Raw genomic sequence first — 19727 nt, 5'->3', positions numbered from 1 at the left:
TACATATGTAGAATTTACTTTATTGACAAGTGAATCATGGGAATTGTGGATGAATTTTTCTCAGGCCCAGGCAGAGCAGGTATTTCTTTATAAATTTAAGGGAATCTTTAAAGAAAAGTAAAATCTGAGGTGACAAAAAGATGAGCGAACTGGTTGCACAAGATCCTATTGATAGCACTAGTTCAGCATTTTCCATTATGTTTCAGTTTGATCTTTCCTCCACTTTTCCTGTCAAAGAGAAAGAGAAAGACAAATATATGCTCAGTAATGTCAGAATTCATCATAGAGACTGGAAAAACACTGAGCTATGCCGTGGGTCATGTAATCATGTGATTCCACAGGCAAACATGTCTATGACTTGACAGAAGTTGATTACATGTACACTGAGGTAACATTTGGCTAAATGTCAGAAAATATGAATCTTAAGCAAACACTTTCCCAATGTTTAAGAATCCTCAGACCTCTCATTTTAACTGTCTACTCTCTGAGAGTAAATATACCTATCCTTGAAATGTTAACAATGTCAGGAGAAATATTGGTAAAGATATTATAAAGTCAGGGTTTTATTTGGGTAGAATATAAGATGTAAAATCAAACATTTAGACATTTAGTATTTTATAACAGATCACATATGCAGACCTTTCAGTAATAATTATCCATTGAATCAAAAATTCCTATCTTCCTCCATTTCTCCTAAGTAAAGCTTGATATATATATATATATATATATATATATGTGTGTGTATATATATATATATATGTATATATATTGCTGTCCTTACTATTATTTATAAGGATTTATATAATCTCCATGCTTGGCAATTCTGCAGCAAACTGGAGGGAAATTAGACACACATAAAAGAAAATCTAAGATAAAAACGATGACACTGGTGAGAAATTGTGGTAACTCATGTATGTTAAATACATTATCCTAGAACAAGACTCTCAATTATTTATTTATTTATTTTTTACCAGAGCACTGCTCAGCTCTGGCTTATGGTGGTTCAGGAACCTAGGACTTTGGAGCGTCAGGTGTTGAGAAGTCTCTTTGCATAACCATTATGCTACCTACCCCTGCCCTGAATCTCAGTTATAACTGTCTCATCAAGAAACTTACGGACTGGAGGCTATAATCTACAGAAACTATTCTTCGTAAACATCAATATTCAAGAACTAATGTTCCTTGATAGGATCTTTCAACTTTACTACCTGTAAAGTTTTAATAGTCTAGTCTTTGTTTATAGGCCTCTGTCACTAAACTGAAAGAAGCCTGAACAACTAATTATAGCTAATTATAACTAATGTTATAAAGCAAAATGCTTCAAGAAAATTTGGGACATAATACTTTATAGAGAAATTTTCTGATTAGTTTTTCATATTCCTTACACTAGTGAATTTTCAGATCTCATTGCTACTCTAAAAATTGTACTCAAAGCAGAACTTGAACTTGAGTTGGTGTATTGCACCAAAGTAAAAGACTTTGGGGAGGCTTCAGGTCCTGGAAGTTGGTGGCAGAGGAGGACCTAGTGGTGGGGGTTGAATTGTTATGTGGAAAACTGAGAAATGTTATACATGTACCAACCACTGTATTTTACTGTTGACTGTAAACCACTAATCCCCCAATAAAGAAATTTAAAAAATTAAATTTTAAAATTCACACTCATCTTTTCCAAAATTAGTGATAGTAATGAATATAATGAGTGAAAGTCACAGGAATTCTTACTCAAGAATTAATGAAAAAGATAAATCAAACATTGAAAAGTGTATACATTTCTAAGAAAAAAGTGTGTTAGTCACATTCAGTAACAAAGTAACTAAGATTATGTTTCCAAATTATATATTATATTTTCTTTTTTTTTAATTTCTTTATTGGGGGATTAGTGTTTTACACTCAACAGTAAATACAATAGTTTGTACATGCATATCATTTCTCAGTTTTCCATAAAACAGTACAACCCCACTAGGTCATCTGTCATCCTTTTCCAGAAGCTGTACTCTCCCATTCACCCATCCCAGAGTCTTTTACTTTAGTGCAATACACCAACTACAGTTCATGTTCTACTTCTGTTTTATTTTCTGAACTTTTTTTTTCAACTTCTGCCTGAGAGTGAGATCTCCACATATTCATCGTTCTGTTTCTGACTTATTTCACTTAACATGATTTCCTCATGCTCTATCCAAGATGGGCTGAAAACAGTGAAATCACTATTTTTTAATTAATTAATTTATTTATTCCCTTTTGTTGCCCTTGTTTTTATTGTTATAGTTATTGTTGTTGCTATTGATGTCGTCGTTGGATAGGACAGAGAGAAATGGAGAGAGGAGGGGAAGACAGAGAAAGGGAGAGAAAGACACCTGAAGATCTGCTTCACTGCTTGTGAAGCGATTCCCCTGCAGGTGGGGAGCCAGGGGCCAGAACCAGGATCCTTACTCCCGTCCTTGTGTGTTGCGCCACCTGTGCTTAATCTGCTGTGCTACCACCTGACTCCCTAAAATAGTGCTTTCACTATTTTTAATAGCTGAGTAGTATTTATATATCATATTTTCTCTCTCCCTCTGACCCATATGCTTTCAGTCCATTTTCCAGAAGTTTATTCTTCTAGTTACAAGAATGAGAGTGTAGAGAGATTATCTAGGAAAGTGTCAATCTTCCTCTGTAAGAGTGTGTTTTTAAGGGGGTGTCAATATGATACTTACGCCACTGCCTTACAGAAGGAACACTTATTGCCATATGTCTGGCCATCAGAACCACAGTGGGGGTTAGATTCTCTAGTACAGTAGACCTTGGGGTCCTGAAACTCACCACAGTCAAGCTACCAAAAAAAAAAAAATGTTGACATTGACATTAGTGCATTGTATCTTCAAGGGGTCATTCCTTAGAAGTTCTAAACAACAGGTATATGCACATACACATAGTTGTGGCAGTTTCCTGAAATCAGTTAGCTTTCTTGATATGTTTTAGGCAAATAATTTAAAGAAAACCCATTTCTATATTGTTTTCAGGAGTGAGTTAATATTAGGTGAATGCTTATTCCTTGCAAACTTAAAGTCTAAGACAAACATTAGGTTTGGCCTTTTGCCCTTATTCTAAATTGCTCTAATTGAGAGTGGGGTTTGACCTTTAAAATCTGATGGCTTTATTGTTAACTTGTATTAGTACTAATCCTTCAGTGTTGTTATGGCTAGCTGTGGCTACTACATTCATTCATTATCTCTTGAAACTAAAATTTTAAGGAATTGAGCAGTGGCACATTCAGTTAAGTGCCCTAGTTATCATGTACAAGGACCCAGTTCAAACTGCAGTCCCTACCTGTGGGGGCAGGGGAAAGGGGGTCTTCATGAGCAAGGAAGCAGTATTACAAGTGTCTCTTTTTGAGAGACTGTCTCCCCTTCCCTCTCAATTTATCTGTCATATCAAATAAAAATAAGAGAAAGGAGGGGGAAAAGCAGGATGTGGGAATGAATGTTGGGAACTAGGGATTCATTGTGCAAGATCTGAAAGAGACCTAGGAATAACTGTGATGGCAAAGAAAATAAGAAATGAAGATGGGAGGGAAGGGGAGGGGAGGGGAGAGGAGAGGAGAGGAGAGGAGAGGAGAGGAGAGGAGAGGAGAGGAGAGGAGAGGAGAGGAGAGGAGAGGAGAGGAAATACTACCATCATGCCATCCTGACTTCCTGGGCAGACAACCTCACTAATGTGTCCTGGCATCCCACCTCTCCAGAGTGCTACCCTACTAGAGAAAGACAGAGAGACAGGCTGAGAGTATGGATCAATTTGCCGATGCCCATGTTCAACAGGGGAATCAATTACAGAAGCCAGACCTTCTACTTTCTGCACCCCATAATGACCCTGGGTCCATGCTCCCAGAAGCATAAAGAATAGAAAAGCTTTCAAGGGAGGGAATGGGATATGGAACTCTGGTGTTGGGAATTGTACCCCTCTTATCCTATGGTCTTGTCAATTATTATGAAATCAATAAAAAGGAAGGAAAATAATAATAACGTCTGGTGTTACTGCTTCACAATGCTTCAATCTATATTTATTTATTTATTTTGTAATCAACAGGTTTTACTGTTCATACTTAACCTTGACACACTTAAAATCGGAACACATAAATGCAGATAAACCATTGTATACTAGCAAAGCCTTCCAAAGACTTCCATGGCAAAATGCTCAGGAAGATTCACACAGTTGAGTTTGAAAAACAGTATCAAAAATACCAGATTTGAGGCACCCAAGACTGTCAAAATATACTTTTTATTAAGAAATTGCAATATTGTATTATTAAGGTTGGCTAAGATGGTGCTTACCAAAGCTCTTCTTAGGGATTAGCTGATTGGAAGATATCAAAGCTTCTTATAGCCCTACTCACAAGTGATTTTCATCACTGCTCTTAAAGTTAACTCCACTTTTTTTTTATTTGGGGTTGAGCATGTCTCAGCCTTACACATGCAAGATTTCATCACTCCAAGTCATTTTTTTTTAGATGAAGACAGACAGAGACAGAGCAAGAGGGAGAGAGATACTACAGTATCACAGCTTCACCCAATGCTGTAGTATGCCTACATGATATGCTAGCTGCATGACACGGGGTCACATACATGGCAAAGCAGGTGCCCTATGAGGTGTGATATTTTACCAGCCCTGAGGTATCCCTATCTTTACATACTACTGCAAGAATAGTAAGCTTGCCTTTCATTTTTCAAGGAGTAGAAAGGACTATAAAATGTGTAAGAAAGTATAAAACACTGGACATGAATTCATCTTTGTTTTCCTTTTAAAAATTAACACATAGTGAAGGATAGAACTGGACTTTAAAGTGAACCTCATGTAGCATCTACACATTGATTTGTCTTTAACACTGGAGCTTTACTACTCCAAGTTTTTTCAGATAGAAAGAGATCATAGATAGGCACCACAATATCATCTCCTTCAGAGCTTTTGGGTCTTGGACTGGAACTTGAGTTATGTGCATGACAAAAGCAAGCACACAGGTTCTGGAGGAGGTGCACATATTACCAAGTGCAAGGACTAGGGTTCAAGCCCCAGCACCCCACCTGCAGGGGGTCCACTTCATGAGCAGAGAAGCAGGTCTACAAGTGTCTTTCTCTCTCTCTCTCTCTCTCTCTCTCTATATATATATATATATATATATATATATATATATATGTATGTATGTATATCTCCCTCTCCTCTCTTAATTTCTCTCTGTCCTATCTAATAAAAATTAGATAGATAAAAATCTGGGGGTGATCATTACCAGGAGCAGTTGATCTATAGTGGCACTGCTGAGCCCCAGTGATAACCCTGGAGGCAAAAAGAAAAAAGAAAAATAGCAAGGACACTATCCAATAGGGCTTGGATGCCAGCCTCACATATGTTTATTTCTAAAGATTCTAAGTTGAAAGTCATGTTATTTTACAATGGAATGTTACTTCTATTTTTAAGACATTCATGTATTTTATATTGTCATTGATGCACACAGTTATATATAATCTTTTTTAATTTCATCTTTTTAAATTTTATTCATTTATTATATAGAGACAGAGAGAAATTGAGTAGGTAGGGAGAGATTGAGAGAGAAAGCAACAGAGAGACACCTGCAGTCCTACTTCACCACTTGTGAATCTTTCCTGCTTCAGGTCTTTGCACACTATAATGTGTGTGCTTAGCCAGGTGTGCCATTGCCTGATCACTACAGTCATTTGTTTAAATCAAAAAGGATAGAAAAACCTCAGGATCATTATTGACCTTTCATTTATACCAAGCAATGAGTATCTTGGGAAGGCAGTGGTAGTGGGTGTTGGTAATACTTATCTTCCTGTAAATTCATAAGCACATGCATTAGAGAAGTAGAAGGAACATAGATAATTGCAGCACAGTGTGACAAGAACATGGTAATGCAGGTGCTTCGAAAAAAAAGATCAATTCCATCAGAGACATATGTCTCTACAGTCAGGCTGGTGGAGAATAGAGAAAAAGAAAGTCTCTTACGTGAAAGAGACGTCTCCTTAAGCCACCTTTCCATGGCAATCGGACCTCTGATCTTGTGATAAGGCCTCCTTTCTCCTTTAGAAAACAGATATGGAAGTTGCCACTGGGGAAGGCATTTACTTTGAAGATTTTTAGATCCCAACCCAACTCCCTCCACCCTAGGCCTCTTTCACTTTATGCCCTGAGAAAGAGACTATTAAGAGCAAATAGTTTCAAATGGTATATGATCAAACATCCTTAGAACGTAGGCACATTTCCTACTTTGAATTTGTGGTAATCTTTGATAGTAATTGAAGTAAAATGAAGATTCAAATTAAATGACTAGTACTGGTATTGGTGAGCTATATCACCCTGATCAAAACATTCAATAGCTCTATGTTAATTTTCTAAAGTAATTTTTTTTTTGGAAAAAACAGCTGTTGCCACACCTCATTCCCAGAGTTGCTTATAGGGATTAAATACAGTCACATAAGGGTTGCAGAAAGTCAGTATGGATTATCTGGAAAAAGCCCTATGTGAGTGGCACAGAAATAAGTCTATATTAGCTCTAACTCTCCTCAATTTCTCAAGTATCTATATACCATAAGGAAGTTTGGTCCTTATTCACAGAGAGATAAAGAATTGGGAATCTTCCAATGGAGGGGATGGGATATGGAATGCTGGTGATAGGAATTATATGGCATTGTACCTCCCTTATACCACAATCTTGTTAATCATTAAATCACCAATAAAAACAAATAGTATGTATCTACAACTCATCCAAAATGTTAAGTAGCACCAAAGGAAATGGTCTCTAAGGACTATATCAGTTTTGATGGTTTAAGCTTCTGTGGTGACTTTTTAAGTGAAAAAATTAAATAAAATTTTGAAGTCTTCTGCTATTATGTTGGTTAAGAAAAGTAAAAATAAAAACTACTATTCAAGTCTTACCTTTTATGCCAGGAGCCCCTTTCATTTACTGTAAAATTATGGGGAGTTTCATAATGGTGATCAGGGACAGAAAAAAAAACAGCCTGTCTCTGAGAAATACAGTTTGGAAAGGGTGACTGACATTTTGCAGATCCAGTCAGAAATTTCTTCTGGGAGGCAGAGTGAGATAAGGCCTAAAGACTTGAAACCATAACCGTCATGTATTGAGGCCAGATTTCAGGACAACATCCTTTGCCTAATTTTTTTTAATCTTTTAATTTATTTATTATTGAATAGAGACAGAGAGAAATTGAAAGGGGGCAGAGATAGGGAAACAGAGATACACACTCAACACTGCTTCACTACTCGTAAAGTTTTTCCCTGAATGTGGGAACCATGGACTTGAACCCATACTGGAATGTGTGCTCTACCGGATGTGCCACCTGAACTTCCCTTTGCTATTTTTGTTGTTATTTGTTTTTATTGGATAGGACAGAGAGAAGTTGAGAGGGGAGAGGGTGATAGAGAAGGAGAGAAAGGTATATACCTGTAGACCTGCTTCACAGTTTGTAAAGTGTCTCCCTTGCAGGTGGGGAGGCAAGCCTCATACTTGGATCCTAGCATGGTTCTTGTGCTTAGTTCCATGTGGGCTTAACCTAGTGTGCCACCACCCAGCTCCCATCCTTTGCTTAATTGTTTTCTGCTCTTTTTTAAGTTCTTTGAGTAAAATTCAGACAACTTTCAATTTCACATTGTGAGCCAAATAAGGGTGAGACAAAGATATGTCTATCCTTTAAAATTTCCTTCATAGGCATGTAGGAGACTGACAACTGAAATCATTCTGAATCTACTTGAAATATCCTCATGTTCTACAGATAAGGGAATGTTCTTGTAGGTGGAATTAAATTGACCTAGATTTATATTTTCTTCTCCCATGTATTAGTGCATTACATTATACACACATTTCACTGTTCTAGATTTAAATCTCTTCATATCTAAGAGGGAGCTTCCAATATCTAAATTCAAGTATTACTACAATAACAAATCCTGTAAAAATACTTTAAAGTATCATATTATTCCTGGTTGGCATCTAGGCCAACAAGGATTCTGAAGGTTTCTGAACAGAGAAGTAATATCACAAAATCAGACGATGCCAGAAAACTATTGGGTTGTCTGAAAAGTCATGATGTGTTTTTGCATTGAAATATATATATATATATATATATATATATATATATATATATATATGGCAAAACTTTTCTTAAAATCCAATATAAGCATTAGGAAGGTAAATTATTTGGAGGATATAGTTTGTTACTTTATCTTGGTTTTTTTGTTTGTTTTTTGATTGTTTTGGATTTAATAAGGACCTTCATTTATTTCTTTAGCTAGTTCATGTATTAATTCATTTATTTTAGGGTTTTGGATATTAAAGTTAAGGATAAGCCTGCCTCCTAGTGGTTGTTTAAAGAACTGCTCTGTGTAAAATATTCTGTAATGTTCTGCAATGTTCTGGGTAGTTAGCATCCATATTAGCCATCTTTGTTTATAGTGATTACATCATCATTTAATTAGGATGGAAGGTGGGCTTATATGGTCCCTCTCTTTTAGTCTACAATTTTAGTTCTAAAAATATAGCAAATGAAAATTTTCAGTATCTCTCTCTCTCCTATGGTATGGAACTTTATTTCTTCTTTGAAAAATCAACCTATGTTGCTAGATTGGCCCCTTTCTATATAAAACTAGCCTTATTCCACTTTCTCCCTTGACCTCTATATCCCTGTTTCATACCCTTTCTATTGTACCAAAACTTCTCTAGAATTTGAAGATTTTAAGAATACATTCACTGGATCTTTATTAAAACTTCCATACTTTCTTAATATGTCTTATTATGAATCAGTCCAATATTTCTGAACTTCTTTTCTCATTGTATAATATACCAAAATCTAGTTAGTTCTTCTCTTGTGGCATGTTGAAGGAAAAAATTATCTACTGCATTTTCTCTAAGAACCTATAGTTTTCCCTGCCAATACTAATGAATTCTAGACATTTTATTTTGAGCCTCAATCAAAATCTTCAAACAATAATTTAAATGAAGAACCCCAAACTCATTCTAGTTATAGAGCTTTATTTTACAAACAGTTCTAGAATTCACCATATTTTAGCATGCATACATACACAAAGCTATCCATAAGAATAGTATTAACAGAATTCCTCTCATTGTTTTGGGGATGTTTGTTATATTAAATCCAGTCTGGGATAATCATTTAAATAACTCTCCAAGGGGGCCAGGAAGTAGGTCATACAGTATGGCAAGCAGTATACCAGGAGAAAGGTCCTGGGTTAGAGTTTTAGCACCACATAGGGGCACCATAGCACCAGGCCAACCTCCAGGGATGCTGGAAACAGTGCTGTAATTTTATGCTTCTTTCTTACCACTTTCCATTTCTATTTATCTATCTAACTTTTTTTTAAAAGTGAACTACTTGGTCAGGCCATACTAATCATACATAAAAACTTAAGACCACACAAGAAAATAATAATAAACGGTTTTCCATGTATGAATTTCTCAAGCACATAACCTTCTAGGAAAATGAACATTATTTTGATATTATTCCTTCCACACATTTTGGTTTTCTATTACAATTTATTTAACAAAGTTTCCTGGTGATATATAATAGTTTCATTTTAAAATTATTTATATTATTCAATGCTTATACTTGAAACATGTTAGTCATATTTTACAGAAAAAAAAGTTTACAGAACCATGCATTCCAAAAGTTTAAACACATACTTTTACTTTAACTTCAGTAATTGTTTTTGAAGTAATATGAAACCTTTGTGAATCTATAATTTAGACTGATGACTGTAATTTCATTACAGTTACTTCATCATGAAGAAATTTCCTTGAATTGCATGATTTGAGTGTTAGGAGGATCTTTTATTTTTTCTTTAACTAGATCAGACTTGGCAGGGCATTCTGCTAAGGTAGATTTCAACTTTTTTTCTGTCTGGCATTGGGATTGGCACCCTAGGAACAATTCTGAAGTGAAATGGTAACATTTATGTCATCTACAAAATGGAATTCCACTGCTGTTTATACTTGAGTGGTGCAAAGATAGCAGACTTGATTCACTTAGAATCAGATACCTAAAGCCATGTGGATTTTAGACAACACTGAATCCAAACCTTCATCTTAGAAATGTGAAAAACAGAAGCAATAAGAATGTAAAACACATTCCTCAAATTATACAGCCACTAAGTATTTAAATTAGGACTCATTCATATTATCTCCAGCCAATAGTGGATTTTAATGTGTTTTAGAAAGCACGGAAATCTGGGAAACTAAAAAATCAGGGAAATCAGAGTCCAAAGAACAGAAACAACCATGTGGAAGTCAGAAAATTAGCATTAAATTCCGTTATTAAAAATCTATGTGCAATGACCTTTGATCTTACTGTTTTTTTTTTTTTTCTATAATGAGATATAAAATGTATTGCTTCCCCAGAACCCCAACCTACTAGGGAAAGAGAGAGACAGGCTGGGAGTATGGGTCGACCTGTGAATGCCCATGTTCAGCAGGGAAGCAATTACAGAAGCCAGACCTTCCACCTTCTGTACCCCAAAATGACCTTGGGTCCATACTCCCAGAGCGATAAAGAATAGCAAAGCTATCAGGGGAGGGGATGGGATATGGAGATCTGGTGGTGGGAATAGTGTGGAGTTGTACCCTCTTCTTCTATGGTTTTGTTAATGTCTCTTTTTTACAATAAGTTAAAAAATTTAAAAAATAAAAAGAAAAATCTTATGCAGTGTATATAGTAGAAATGTTCAAGCTAGTAGCTGTGGTCCAGGAGGTGATGCCGTGGGTAAAACATTGGTCTCTCAAGCATGAGGTCCTGAGTTCAATCCCCAGGCAGCACATGTACCAGAGTGATGTCTGGTTCTTTCTCTCTCTCCTATCCCTTCATTAATAAATAAATAAAATATTTTTTAAAATGTTCAAGTTAGTAAATATTTTTCATATACTTTCCAGCTCCATTTTTTGGGCTGTAGTCTTTATAACATTTAATATAAAAATAATTAGGCACACCAAGATTAAATGACAGTGCCAATTTCAAGAAGAAGATATGGTGACTATCAAGGTCAAGTAGAAATATTCAAGTGGGACACATGATTAATTTTGGCAGAGCAAATACCACTTGTTTGTGCTATCTTTTGATCATTAGAGCAAGAAAATTAGAAAAAAAAATGGCAAATTTGTTTGTAACTAAGTGAAAAATAGTGAAGGTGATTTATGGCCATTCCAATTTTTTATCCAAATTCCATTTTAATTGGAGAGAACTAGTTTGTTTATGTTCAATACAAAATGTACTAATATATGTTGTCACGATTTCTGTCTAATCACTGTTGTTTCAAGAAGATAACCTCTGCTCTAACTCCTTCAGAAGTTTAATAATTATCATCCAATAAATAATCTTGTAATTTGTCAGACTTTCTCAGAGTTTAAGTAGCTTAAATCCAATACTCTAAGTGAGCAACCCTATTCCACTGTACATGGTGAAACTTGTGACAGAACATGAATATCACCATACATCTATCATGATATTTCTATTTATATTCACTTTACTTTAGCAAAATCTTCCGAACTAACAACTAGACTTTTTAAAACTGAAAACATAGATTGTAAAAAAAAAATGTTTCTACTAATATTTATACTTGTTCACTATTTCACTCTTTGACCCAGAGCTAACTAGTCAGTCACCTCTCAGGTATGAAGAATAGATAAATATATGAACTGACCTTTCCTTCTTGACTGAAGACACCTGAAAAAAAGCACAAAAATCCAAGCATTGTAATTTCAGAATGAGCAAATACAGGAATTGTACAATTGAGCAATGTCCAAGCCTGGTATGATATTTGGCATTGGTTCTTTGCCATCTCAACAAGTCAAGGCATATAATTCTTTTATTATTTTATACCTGCTAACTTCTCAAGGAGCAAAAGAAACTTGGAACATGATGTAAGAAGATGGGCCTTAATGAGATGATATTTGTTGGAGGTTGGGGTAAGGTGACCAAAAATAGTCAAAGGAACAGTAAATTCACAGATCTAGCTCAAACACTGATTTACTATAGGGATAATCTTATTTGACCAGTTCTAGTCTTAGTTTTGATTTTCCAGGAATAGTGAACAACCTATCACTCCAGTTGATTTAAGAGTTAGTCTGGTGTCTTCATTTTGGAAAAAGCTAGGAAGACTATTTCAGGTATTTTCCAAGGGGTTCATGACATTACTAATTTTTGCCTGAACCTGACAGCTAACATTCAGGTGGGCTAAAGATATCATGTCAGTAGATGGTATCAAAGATGGAAATGGGACTAGAAAGGTGGATCAGGGCAGATGGTAGCTATCAAATATGGGAAAAGCATATAAATACCGTTAACCATAGATCCTATCAATCTCACCTGGGGTCCATGTCTATTCACATTCAGCACAGGTAACACTGGTTCCACAGGTAGTCCTGGCTCCACACTTCTGTACCCCAGGTAATCCTGGTTCCACACTTCCAAAGGGATAAAGTATAGGGAGCCTTCCAATAGGGAGGGTATATGTAACTTTGGTGGTGGGAATTGTATGGAATTGTACTCCTGTTAATCTACAATCTTGTCAGTCATTATTAAATAAAAAAAAAAGAAGTATAAAAATAATAAAAAGAATTGGACTGGTAAACTAACTTGCATGGATAGTGTACCTATTATGCAATGCACTTGACCCAGGTTTATATCCAGTCCAAACCACACTGAAGGAAGATTCATTGTTGTGTTGTCTCTCTGTCTCTCTGTCAGAAAAAGTCAGTCCATATTGGTGAAGCCCCAGTGATGACAAAAAATAAAAGTAAATGAACACTAGACCCTTGGTGTCAGGGGTGGCTAAGCAGACTTTAATGCAGGGAGTTCTGAGCTTCCAGGTTCAATGACTTGAGTAACCATGAGCCAAAGCTAATTAGTGCTCTGGTTAAAAAGGAGGAGGAGGAGGAGGAGAAGGAGGAGGAGGAGGAGGAAGAAGAGGAAGAGGAGGAGGAGGAGGAGGAGAAGGAGGAGGAGAAGGAAGAGAAATGGACAACATGTTAACTAGCAAAGACAAACTTCTCCTGTGACTCAGTTTTCCTATTATATCCCTCAAAATTCCAGAAACAGAAGTGAAGACCATAAATACAGTTCTCTCTCTCTCTCTCTTTCTCTCTCTCTCTCTCTTTCTCTCTCTCCTGTGTGTGAATGAGTTATAGCTAGTTCAGTGTTGACTACTGGGATGAAGCTTTGTAGCAAGTTCAGTGATTCTTTAAAATAACAACAGATAAGTGGCCAAGAAAGTGTGGCATATATGCACAACAGAATACTACTAAGTTATAAAAAAATAATGAAGTAACTTTCTTCACCTCATCTTGGATGGAGCTTGAAGTGAGATAAGCCAGAAAGAGAAGGTTGAATATGGAATGATCCCACTCATGAGCAGAACTTAAGAAACAAAAACTGAAAGGGGAAACACTAAGTAAAACAGACTGTTTTGGTATATGGCACCAAAGCAAAGGACCCTGGGGAAGGAAGACAGGAAGAGGGATGGAAGGAGGTAGGCTTTGGGACCTTGGTAAGTGATGATGAAAAGGACCTAATTTGGGAATGAAAATGTTTTGTATACATCTGTTTTGGTAAGATGAGAAATTCTACTCATGGTCCAACAACTATCCTGCTGACCATTAATATCCAGATAAGAAAATAAAAAGATATGAAAGTATTAGGCTCAATTCTATCATGAGCTGTGCAGTTTTTATCTCTGCTTCTTTCTGTGCAAATTCTAATGCCAATAAAACCTCTCAGATGTAGAGAGAGCCATAGATGACACCCATGACTGAGGTATATGAATAAAAGCACTTACTCTGGCGCCTTAGCACTCAAGGGAGAACAGCTGAATATACCTCTAGTACATCCTCCACTAGTGGGGATGAATAAGGCTTTTAATTTGAAAGAAAGTTGAACATCTACTTTAATAACTACCAATCCTATTACAGTAGTCTGGTGAGGTACTTCACATGCATTTTCTTATTTAATCCTCACAAAGGGTATGTCCTGTCTTATCCTCACTTTACTAGAGAAGAAACTAAGACTTAAAAAGGCCACTCAATTATAAAATTAAAATGGCAGGACTGAAATTAATTTGCCTTGGTATCACTACTAAAACTCCTAAGAACTACATCTATGAAGGGCTGTGCTTTGTTAAATTAAGACTGCCAGTTAAGTAAAAGATCAGTTTACCTTTGTAAACAAACAGAAGTAACAAGTGCACAGCATTGAATTTTTGAATTCATCTTTGTAATCAAATTTAATAAAGTTATCAATGTTTATGTCATGTCATCAGTGGATGGTACCATTTCCCTATTTTCTCATATCTCTAAATGTATATTTACACACATAGATTAAGTGTCACCTGAACAATATCTTTTCAATATATTCAATCTCATTGGGGAAAAAACTTGTTAAAATTTTTTGATAGCAAAAATCAACACAGAAGCTGATACATCAGACTTGGATAACCTCATAACTTGGATAAGACTCTGTCTCATTTCTAGCATTTTATAGAAAAAAATAACACACACACACACACACACACACACACACACACACACACACACACCAGAGTTGAGTTATTTCCCCAGTTAACACAGCCAGTAGTGGAAGAGATGAGAATAGTTTTGGGTCTACAGAATTCAGTCTGTGCTTGTCTACTACAGCATCATAGAGTAGAATAATAAAGCAGGAGGGAGATTTTCTTAACTTCCTTGTGTCAGAGATTTTACATGTAGAACACTAACATGAATATCTTCTATGCTTATTGGAGATAATGCAAAAAACAAGTGACCTTGTTGATTCATGTGCCCCTTAGACAAATACCAGATTGAAATAAAGTTATCATCTACAGTGAACTGAGTTGAATAGATGATTACTAGTCATTAAAAGTAATCAAAGATTCCTCTACCAGGAGCATATTTTTTGATAAACTTTTCAGAAAGGTTTTGTAAATTCCCCCCCACCCCCGGTTTCATTTTCAGTCATCTGGTTACCAATTATAAGAATGATGAGCACAGGAAAACTGTTTAACCTTCAAAACAATTAGCCATTTTCCAAACTAGCACTTTGGAACTTGAATCAGCTAAGCTGTCAAGGCGACCTGGATTCAGATTTCAGTTGCAACTCCTTCAGAAATTTTCTTAGCTTCTTTGTGCCAAAGGTCTTTATATTCAGAATACTAATATGAATATCTTCTATGCATACTGTGTATAAAACATAAAAACCCTCAGTGCTGTCTAGAGTATATAATGGCATATATTCAACAAATGAAAGTTATCTTTATCATGATTGGCATCACCGTTTTTTATCTTCACTGTTAGGATGCTCTTAGAATCATCCTTTTCTATCAGAGCACTAGTATTTTGCAGTGACAAATGCATTTTCCGGCTGAGTAAAAATATTGGATTTTAATTTTATGAATAAGGACTCACCTGAGTAAAAGCAGAAAAGAGCCAGAGAGAGGAGCAGAAAGACACCTGATAGTTTCATGGTGCCTGATAGCTCACTCAGACCAAGGCTGCTTTGTCCAGCTCTGGTCCTCTGTCAAGACACTTCCCAGAGCATTAAAGCACATCTTCGAACATATATATAGACCTGATTGAGGGAGTTAAGATCTCCACCTACTTTATAAAAATTACATTCTACAACTATATACAGTATCTGAACACTTTAGGTATTTATTAGGGCCTGTCACCAACTTAAAGAAGTGCTTTATACTTCCAGTCAATCTTACAAATTAGGTCAATTATGTGAGTTGCACCTTACATCTTACTAGTAGAACATTCATTTCTCACTGGTAATAGACATTTTCCTAGCAACCAATAGATCCTCCCTACTCTGCTCTCTAAGGTTTCACTACATGAAAGGGATGATTCACTGGTGAGTCCACTTGACACCTATGTCTCTTTCAGACAGGTCCTACATGTTTTGTGGTCCAGATGAATAACCACAAGGTACCAGGACTTTGGGTGTAATTAGATTTTTCAATGTCCACGTCATCCTGGTGTATCAAAAGGGAATAGGTATTCTCGATTTTAACTATAACTTCATCAGAAAAAGTATTTTCTTTGTAGGAATCTGTTGCTTAATATTTTAAATTCACATCAAATGTTAATTATTTCCAAATTTTGAGTCAAAATGATCAAGGATTCAATCTATTTTAATCTTTATCACACCTGTGAGAATAGTATATATCAACAAAATAGAAAATGGCAATTGTTGACAAAAAATGTCACACAAAAAATGGTAGGAAAAGGAATTGTTATACTATTGGTGGAAATGCGAACAGGCACATCCCCTATATCAATACTAGGCATGTATCCAAGGAATATAAAAACACTAATTTGGGGAGTCGGGTGGTAGTGCAGTGAGTTAAGCGCAAGTGGCTCAAAGCACAAGGACCAGCATAGCATGAGTATCTGGGTTTGAGCACCTCCACTCCCCACCTGCAGGGGAGTCGCTTCACAGGCAGTGAAGCAGGTCTACAGGTATCTATCTTTTTCTCCCACTGTCTCCCCTCCTCTCTCCATTTCTCTCTGTTCTATCCAACAACAGCAACAATAACAACAATAATAATAAGCACAACCATGATAAAAAAACAACAAGGGCAACAAAAAGGGAAAAAATGATCTCCAGGAGCAGAGGATTTATGGTGCAGGCACCGAGCTGTGGCAATAAACCTGGAGGCAAAAACAAACAAACAAACAAAAAACTGCTAATTTGAAGGAATATAGGTACCTCTATATTTTATTTATGTATCTTGATACATAAATATAAGTTAATGAATTAAGAATTATTAATTATTTTCTCTTTTAAAAATAAAACATGTAGTCATTATAAAATTCACCATGTAGGCCAGCAACATAGCTCACCTGAAAAATTCACTATTTATATAAGTTAAATTTTTGTCTCATTAAAATGAATTTCTTTTAAAAAAATATTTATTTATTTATTTTCTATTTTGTTGCCCTTATTGTTTTGTTGTTGTAGTTATTGATGTCATTGTTGTTGGATAGGACAGAGAGAAATGGAGAGAGGAGGGAAAGACAGAGAGAGAGAGAGAAAGATAGACACCTGCAGACCTGCTTCACCACCTGTGAAGCGACTCCCCTGCAGGTAGAGAGGCAGGGGCTCGAACCAGGTCCTTGCACTCTGTGACATGTGCGCTTAACCTGCTGTGCTACCGCCCGACTCCCTAAAATGAATTTCTTATAGATTCGTAAGCAGAATAATTTCACACGTTTTCTGAATATTTTAAATTCTGGATCTTCAATACTTACCAGGTTGATGACAATAATGCATGAAAACATGAAAGTTCCTGTTAAAATTTAATTTTAATGAAATTAAGTATTAGCTCTGTACTGTATTGAGGAGGAAATGTTCTATGTATATAGAATACAGTGCCCATGATAAAAATTTATTAGATTTCTGAGTCTATGTATGTGAAAAGATATTTTTCCAATCTTCCCCTCAATACAAAATATTGTAAGTTCATGTTCAGTGGAGAAGCAATTACAGAATCCAGAACTCCCACCTTCTACATCCCATAAAGAATTTTGACTCATATTTCCAGTGGGGAAGAAGTGATAGAAGAATAGGACAAGAGAGCTCTCTCTGAACTCCAACTCCATCAGGAGGATCTGAAGAGATAAAAGGAAATAGAGGGACATTTGGGTGTAGTAATAGTTTATATGTGACTTGAAAGGAAGAGATGTGACCTTAAAAAATGGGCAATTACCCCCAAAACAATGTTGATCCATACTCCCAGTGGGGGAGAAGTGACAGGAGGAAGAGGATAAGAGGGCTCTGAACTCCAGCTCCATCAGGTCCCAGAGAGAGAGTAAGAAAAGGAGAGAGATATTTGGATATTTCCCCTTAGGGGGGAAGAGGGGATGAGACCTGGGAGAAAAATGGGGCAATTATGTACAGATGAAGATAGATGTAGAGATGACAGTTTATCCATATCTGCAAACTTAGGGAAACTGCTGTAGCTTACAGTAGAAGGACTGGGGATTCAGAACTCTGGTGATAGGAATGGTGTGCAGTTATGCCCTTGTTGTAATTTTGTAAATTAATATTAAATTACTAATGAAAATATATTATATGCTCTTCTAAGAAGTAAACAGTGCTTCTGAGCTTAATGTTTCTGTGATGACTTGTTTTCAAACTCTCAGGCTTATTCCTTTGACATACTGTTTCAGAAATACTTTTGGTATTTGTCAGTCTTGCATTCAGTCTCTCAAACTTGTATACTTTAAGTATGTCACAAAATTAACAACTCCTCTCAATTTTGAGCCAACTTTAAATCAGGTGAAGGATGGCCCTCCCCAAGATGTTCATAACAGACCTTTCCAAGACATGTTACATTGATATGAGGGTATTTCAAGCTCTTGTCAACTAAGGCCCTATAGGCACATGAGAAAAATATGATCATTCCCTTAATTGCTTAGAGGAATAAAAATTATAATTAACAGAATTAAGATTTCTTAGCAGAACAGAAATATTACTGCCAGAGAAATCTATCAATATATGTATACAATTATATATTTACATACATGTATATATGTGTATAAACACATTTACATGTATATAACAATATGTCAGGACAAATATTCAATTAGAGAGAATTTGGTCTTCATTATGAGTCACTCTCTTCTCCTTATGGCCTCCACTTTTTTCTCTGAAGCTCCAAACCCTTCTCCCACCTCTTAGCTCTGAGTATGTATCCTCATTTTGACCCATTGGTTTTAGAATCCACATTTGTCGATTTGCAAATAGATGTGACTAAGTGTTTTTTTTAAACCTCTCTTACTAATTTTAATTTATTTAAATTTTATTTATATTTATTTATTTATTTGATAAAGACAGCCAGAAATTGAGAGGGAAGGAGGAGATAGAGAGGAAGAGAGACAAAGAAACATCTGCAGCACTGCTTAACCACTCATGAAGTTTTCCTCCTACAGGTGAGGACTGGGGACTTGAACCTTGTGCACTGTAGCATGTGCTCTCAACCACGTGCACCACCACCCAGCCCCTCTTTAACTAATGGTTTGATGTTTATTTGATTGTCTAGTAGACTGAGAAAACAAGATGGGTATGGAAAGTTCTTCTGTGGCTTTTCATTGATAAACATCTTCTTGATCATCATCAACATCACTGAAATTGTCCAACAAATTAGAGTTCAAAAATAATCTATGAAAAGGATGATGGTTTGCTGGAGGGTGAGAAGTACTAACACCTAGCTTAGGGAAAGGTGCAAATGTACCTTTGTGACAAAAACAATCCTATAAATAAGCATCCCCTCAATAAAGTGATATTGAAATTGGAAGGGGAAAAAAACTTGTTCAGAAAACTTAGCTTCTGTAAGTTATTCTACTGAAATCAGTACTCATATATATTTTTTCTGGCATAGTATCAAGTTCTGACCCTTGTGAAATGCAGCGAGACACATTTAGTGTGACTTGTTTTTTAAGAATCTCCTAATCTATTTAAAGCATCTAGAACACTACCCATTCCTGTTATTTCCTGAACAGTACATTCTCACATGCCCTGCTTCTCTCCATCACATACAATGCCTCTTTCAAAACTAGATCATCATCATTTCTCATTTATTACTGTTACATTCTTATAATTTTACTTAATTTAGGTTATTGACTTTGCTTTTCTATTCTTAATGAAATTCTATGCATACTATACAAT

The 19727-nt window shown here is 35.9% G+C and overlaps 1 protein-coding gene across 1 annotated transcript; it reads right to left on the bottom strand.

Moving 5' to 3' along the window:
• LOC103107621 (serine protease inhibitor Kazal-type 6-like) lies at positions 1-15616 on the bottom strand. Its single transcript, XM_007516434.2, has 5 exons — positions 15461-15616; positions 11707-11729; positions 5995-6069; positions 2697-2812; positions 1-228 (listed from the first exon to the last, which is right to left on the bottom strand). Exons 1-5 carry the CDS (start codon positions 15516-15518, stop codon positions 183-185), a joined length of 318 nt encoding a protein of 105 aa, XP_007516496.2. The 5' UTR covers positions 15519-15616; the 3' UTR covers positions 1-182.
• Positions 15617-19727: the final 4111 nt, after the last annotated feature.

Source organism: Erinaceus europaeus, chromosome 2, assembly GCF_950295315.1.
Source record: "Erinaceus europaeus chromosome 2, mEriEur2.1, whole genome shotgun sequence".
Taxonomy (NCBI): Eukaryota; Metazoa; Chordata; class Mammalia; order Eulipotyphla; family Erinaceidae; genus Erinaceus; species Erinaceus europaeus.
Note: the sequence above shows the minus strand (reverse complement) of the source record. Positions and strands in the feature narration are given on the sequence as shown.

Bases quoted from the DNA above. Each gene is read 5' to 3' on its own strand.
- LOC103107621 (XM_007516434.2), bottom strand. From the start codon at position 15,518: ATGAAACTATCAGGTGTCTTTCTGCTCCTCTCTCTGGCTCTTTTCTGC. The intron at 11,730-15,460 runs GTGAGTCCTTAT...GCTTTTTTTCAG, and splicing joins TCTTTTCTGCTTTTACTCAG to GTGTCTTCAGTCAAGAAGGA. The intron at 229-2,696 runs GTAAGTATCATA...TCTCTTTGACAG, and splicing joins TCCTTCTGTAAGGCAGTGGC to GAAAAGTGGAGGAAAGATCA.